General features: G+C 37.0%; 1 protein-coding gene across 3 annotated transcripts in view; it reads right to left on the minus strand.

The window, feature by feature from the left end:
- Nucleotides 1–4,464, minus strand: part of tfpia (tissue factor pathway inhibitor a) — a 50,385-nt gene extending 45,921 nt beyond the window's left edge. For all 3 annotated transcript variants that reach the window (XM_038282943.1, XM_038282942.1, XM_038282941.1), the window contains exon 1: nucleotides 4,312–4,464. In XM_038282943.1, the coding sequence (XP_038138871.1) occupies nucleotides 4,312–4,411 (100 nt within the window). In that variant the 5' untranslated portion in view covers nucleotides 4,412–4,464. The remainder of the gene's footprint in view (nucleotides 1–4,311) is intronic.
- Between the last annotated feature and the right edge of the window lie 1,536 nt (nucleotides 4,465–6,000).

Raw genomic sequence — 6,000 nt, forward strand, 5'->3', positions numbered from 1 at the left:
TCTACATTGCAGTAAACTGGTTAAAAATACTTCAGTAATAGAATAATGCAAATACTGCACATTAAAAGGAGACTAAACATGTTTTTGAAAAGCCTAAAGCTGTGAACATTTGTCTTAAAAATAAAAAGTTAGTCTTTAGGTTCAACAGTGGCTGAAGATAATTGATTGACAATGACAAACTATTAGCACTGAGCATTCTATCTGCCTGCTTGCATTTACCCCCAAATGGGCATCTTTTTGGATTACCCACACCTACAGGGTTGTTGATTTAATCAACTTTTGGAAATGCCATCAGATTTGACAAAGGTCTGGTAATGAGCCATTAATTTGCTTTGGGTGTGTTTAAGCAGTAATTCCTGTCAAAGGCTCCAGGACCAAGCTTTTGGAAACCAGAGAGGGAGACCCCTGTCCAACACTGTTCCTATAGACACAAATGTAACCCAGACTGCTATTACAAACTATTAACAGTCAAAATAATGTGTACCCTAAGTAGCAATGGTTTAAAAGAAGGGCAGAGGTCTATGGTAACTAAGTGCATTTGCCTTGTTACAGTTCTTAAGTATTTTTCTGAGGATCTGTATTTTTAAATTGAGAATTTTACTTTTATTTTGTTGCATTAGAGGTATAAAATATGTACTTTTACTTCTCTACTTTTTGAGCCATTAAAACCCTCTACAAATTAAAATATGATCAGAGTTTATCGTGAAAGGGTTTGTTTTTGTGGAATTGTCAATTAAAAAAAGAAGAACTGTGTCTATTTGTCCTAGTCATCCAAAATCTCAATAAAAACAATGAACACAAGGTGAATACAGTTCATGTAGTTGCAAAAATATATATCTGGATTCCAGGTACCGAAAAGGTCACAGATGAAGTCTAAAATGGCCCGATGTACTATGTATCAGCGGCAATGGCGCCTCCAGAAATGTTTCATAGAGGTGGCCAGATGGGGCCACTAAAAATCTTAGGGTGGCACACTGAAACTAAAAGCCATAATTTCAGGGTTTTTTATTCTACTATTGTGGTAAACTTGCCAGTAGAAATCATAAAGACTTAAGTAAACTTCTACTCATATTTTGGTTTATTGTGGGATTTTTATTGTTACGTCGCTGACTGTGCACAATGTGACGAAATGCTTAGCTGATGGTAGTACAATTTACACTGGCCAGTGGGTTGCCACCCCCTGGTGGCGCCACTAATCATCGGTACTTTGCTGTGAAGTATATCTAAAGGGTATTTTAACCTAGCCTCATGAGACCATCCTGATCTCGCGAACTTTTAAGATTTCAGTCTGGAGACTCTCCGTTGAAGAAAATTTGGAGCCGTTCACCAAACGAACGTCCAATCAGCATTGGCTTTGAGGCGGGTTGAGGTGTGACGCAACAAGAAGCGCGACAGTTCAGTCTAAAGAACATGGCGGCTTCAGCCGATGAAACTAACGTTAGCGTGGCTATTGAGCAAGTTTTATCGGAATCGGAAGAGCAAAACACTGCTCTGAAGGCTTTTCTCAGAGGAAAAGATGTTTTTGCTCTTCTCCCGACTGGTTTCGGCAAGAGTTTGATCTATCAATTGGCTCCTCTTCTTCGTCGCTCTGTTATGTCATATGCTTCGTTGATCTGATTGGTTTATTTGGCCCGTCTATCACCAACATAGGCCAATCAGCTAACCAGTATTTTCACCCCTTCCCAAAATTAATTCTACGGAAGGTTTCCAGATGGATATGCGGAGCAAATCCATCTGGCGGAGTCAGGTTAATTTTAACCTACCCAAAGTCAAACATCCATTAGCTAAAAGAAGGATCTCAATTTTATATTTGTGATGTTGGAGCAAAGAAAGTGAGCTCAGTTAGGTCCCATACAGTCTACCCTTCCTGTGCAGATTACATTATGTAAATATTTTTCCTTTAAGGGTGTTTTATATGTTCACTTTAAGCTGTGTGCTAACTTTACCCATTAACAGAACTCAGGGAACCAAAGGGCAAAAAAAAAAAAAAAAACGGTTGAACATCAAGTTCACACATTTCAGGCAAATTGTAAATTATTCTATTTCCACAGACTATAACCCACAAACTATAAGATGGCATGAATATCATTTTTTTAGGGGTCCAATGCCTTCAGGCTTTTTCCACATACAGCAGCTCTGTAAAGACTGGAATATTCCTTATGGAGACTAAGATTCAGACCATTCATCATTTACACATGAATTTGGTTGTGAGGTCTAGTCTCTGGAGTGAATAGTTTTAGTAGCAATCTCAGGGAAGTATTGTTCTAAACTCGGCAGCATTACTGCAAGGGATAATTAAGATGCTTCAAAGTTTTTCTTCAGTCTGTGGCCCGAGGCTCATAAATAAAAAGACCACTTCAAACGGCAAGTAATTAAATTTCTATGCAAATTAATGAGACCCAGTGTTTACGCCTTCGTGAGACAGTCAGTGAAGCAACAGGGACCGCGCTCCAGTGGCGCTGAAGCTTAGCTCCAAACTCATGGAGTGGTTTGTTGGCGGGTCTCTCAAGAGAGCAGATAGATGAAATGCAAACAGCAAAGGCTAACAGTCTTGTTAGCAAAACCTTCATCGTTCCATAATCTATTTGACAAAAACAGGCTTATCAGAATTCGCCTGTGGCTTTATATTTCTGATGGATTAAAATATGAATTGCTTTCAGAAATCTCTATTATTCCCCCACTGGGTTTCTATTTTTTTATTTTTTTTGTCAGTAAACTTGTTAAGCATTTAATATGTTGTCAGTAAGTCCCTGAGGAATCTGATGATAAGTCTGAGCTGTTTGCAGATGTTAAGAGTCAATAAGTTGTAGCTTGCAGGGAAATTATAGCTCAAAATTAAACACAGTAAATGTTTTCTGCAGAAAGACGTAGGAAACATTTAGAGCTGCAATAATGAAAGCAATAAAGCTAATTTAAAGACTTTCCTTTAATAACGAATATAAGCAATGATTTGTACTTCTGATTCCAAGCTCTGGATTAATTAGGCTATTTTTTATATTTATAATGATTAAAACTTACTATCAGTATTGTTTTTTTTTTGTCAGAAAACTTAACAAAATCTAAGAAATGAGCAAAGAAATACACATTTCTGTTTGTGTTAAACAGAAAATGAGGTATGCTGGTGTAGATTCTCAATGATCCAGGTCATAGTCATTCCAAAAAAAAAAAATTTAAAACAAATGACGTTTTTCTTCCCATCCAAGAAGCTTTTTCAATTCAAAAATGTCAGGAATAGTGTTGAGTTTGAGGTTTTGGTTGAAAATTAGGTTGTTTTTAGTTTTTTTGTTGTTGTAGAAATTAAGTTACTAACAATCTAATTCACCTTCTTAGAAAAAAATGATCCTTCTTTTATCCACTCAGCCCACGATATGAGCAAAACTTTTCTACATGAGCTCTAGCAACAATAAGAATGACTGGAAATCATTCCATCAACCTTCAGGTTTAAAGAGAAGAGGTCTTTTAAAGCTCTGAAACCAGACTTTCCATTAAATCTTTTACAAATAACTAACATCAGGACATCACACACTGATTAAGTGCAAAAACAAGAATACGCATCAATAACAAGAGACTTCTAGACAAAGAATAAATAAATAAATAAAAAAGGAGGAAAATATATATAATAATGCATATTTTCATCTTTTGGACCGAACCAATCTGAATATTCGCAATGTTCTATTGCGAAATTTTTTTTTGTTTTGCACTGGTGTAAACAAAATTACAAATAAAATCTGTAGGTTTACTGACAAAATAGGAATGATTAAGACTTTGTGTTCAAAGAGTAAAAAGAAAAACATTGCTGCTTATTTTGATTAAACTGATTTGATATGATTAAATTTTTTATTCTTTGAAACTTGTTCAAATGAATAGAAATGAAACAGCTTTCTTTCTTTCTTTCTTTCTTTCTTCCTTCCTTCATTGGATGAATGGATGGATGATTGAAATAACTTCAGTTGCACTGTCTTTGAGATTCTTTCCCATTCTCTGTCATTTTAAATGACAGACAGCTCTCCCTAATATTAGCCTATTAGATACCCCCCCCCCCTTTTAATTTGATATCGTTTGATCACAAATTAAAAGTAGCTATATTAATTTAAGCAAAGTATATAATCCACCAGAACATTCCGGGGCTTCTAAACCAAGTAGAAAGAAATGTTTCTTGAAGTGGCTCCGCTCTAAGCGCTCCAACGCGGATCTACTTTACGCGCAACTTTTTCCACTTGGAAACTTTCTCCTTCAACAGAATCAGCTCCGGAGAAACGCTCAAATAAATCACCTGCGCACACTCTTCCTTTAAAGACCCGTTTGTCTTACCTCTGCCATGTCTGCTGGAGGCTGAGCTGAAGAGGCAGGAGAACCAGGCGGCGCACAGGATCCAGGAGCGAAACACCAACATGCTGCTGCTGCTGTTCATCCAGGCGACTGAAAAGTTAGCAGGAAAACTACAAGTTTTACAGCTCAAGTGTGTGTGTGTGTCAAAGGGTGTGGACTTCCGTTTGATAAGAGCGTCATATTAAATTCCCCCAAATTTCCTTGAAGCTCATTCATTTCCCTGTAGAAAAATGAGCTGATCTTCAAACTAAAGAGGTTAATTAATAAAAATAGCTGGTTATTCAAAATACTTTACATTAACACATGAGGCCCATTTAGGATTATCCACGGGTTCCTCACTGAATTCATGTTACACCTACAGTAAATAGTCCTACATGTGTATAGAGATAAGTTTGACTATAATATAAATGACTATATTATATCAAATTGATGGCAATTCTTTTATTGAATGCTTTATACATTTTAATATATTTTATTCTTTTATTGCTTTTTATGATTCCTGGTCCCAAATTAGGAAAACCCTAAATCCAGTTTGTTAGGATATTAGAATATAACATTAAACCAATGTCTACGGATAAGTTTGTTCATGTTCTGTACAGTATTTGTATTGAATTCAGTTTATTTCTATAGCGCCAATTCACAACACAAGTCATCTCAAGGCACTTTACAGTTCAACCAGATCATACAGTCAAATTGATTCATTGGTTCTGAGTTTTAACCCCACTCCCACAGGCTGACACTCTGGGTCTCTAAGCAAGACCATTAACCCCACACTGCTCCCAGGGCGCCCCACAATGGAAGCCCACTGCTTCCCAAGGGGATGGGTGAAATGCAGAAGTAAGTTTCTCCAATGTGAGATCAATAAAGTAAAATTATTATAATCAACTCTCTGGTTTGGACTAATTTAGCTTGAATTAGTGCATCAGTGCTCCATGGTGTGGAGGAAAGCAGTCTTTGGTTTTGCAGGAAATACATGAAGCAAAGGTTGCTTTAGAGGCCCTTATCTCATTTTTTTTCTTTTTTTGTGTGTGTGTCTCATCTTCATCTTGAAAACAGTCCAAAGATTTTTAGTAAGTTTTTGGTCCGACCTGAATTAAAATCATCTACGTTTCTCCATGAAGGCTTGGTTGAACCCTGCCTGATCTATAAACTGTGCCATTTGTGTTGTATTGTTCATAACCTGCTCTTATTCAAATAGAATAAAACAAAACTAGAACATTCTTGCTGGGCTGTAAACAGCTCATTATAAAACAACAAACAAACAACATCTCTTTACTCTTTTTCCAGACTGTAGGACCTTTATATCCGAGAGAAAGAACATTTCCCTTTCGTTTAAAAACAGGACTTTGAACCTCTGAGTAACAGTCCAGTCATTTCTTTCTCTTAGCTCAGGAGTGTGATAGTTTAAGCTCATATCCTGGACACACCTCAGTGTGGTGGCTCCTGACGCTCCTTCTCTACCTGCCCTTCCATTCCTTCTAAATCTTCCTTAAAAATCTTGAAAGGTTTTGTGACAATCATCTTGAGGCTGAAATGATCCCCTTCTTTGCACACCCTCGTCTGCTGCACTCTTTCCTTCCACGAAACTTTCCTTTGATATGCTTGCATACATCCCCAGCTTCTTCCAACTTTATTTACAGTGTAGAGCACTTTAAAATAAACTCAGAGGCC

This window comes from Cyprinodon tularosa, unplaced genomic scaffold (assembly GCF_016077235.1).
Source record: "Cyprinodon tularosa strain WSP-4 unplaced genomic scaffold, ASM1607723v1 ctg189, whole genome shotgun sequence".
Lineage (NCBI taxonomy): Eukaryota > Metazoa > Chordata > Actinopteri > Cyprinodontiformes > Cyprinodontidae > Cyprinodon > Cyprinodon tularosa.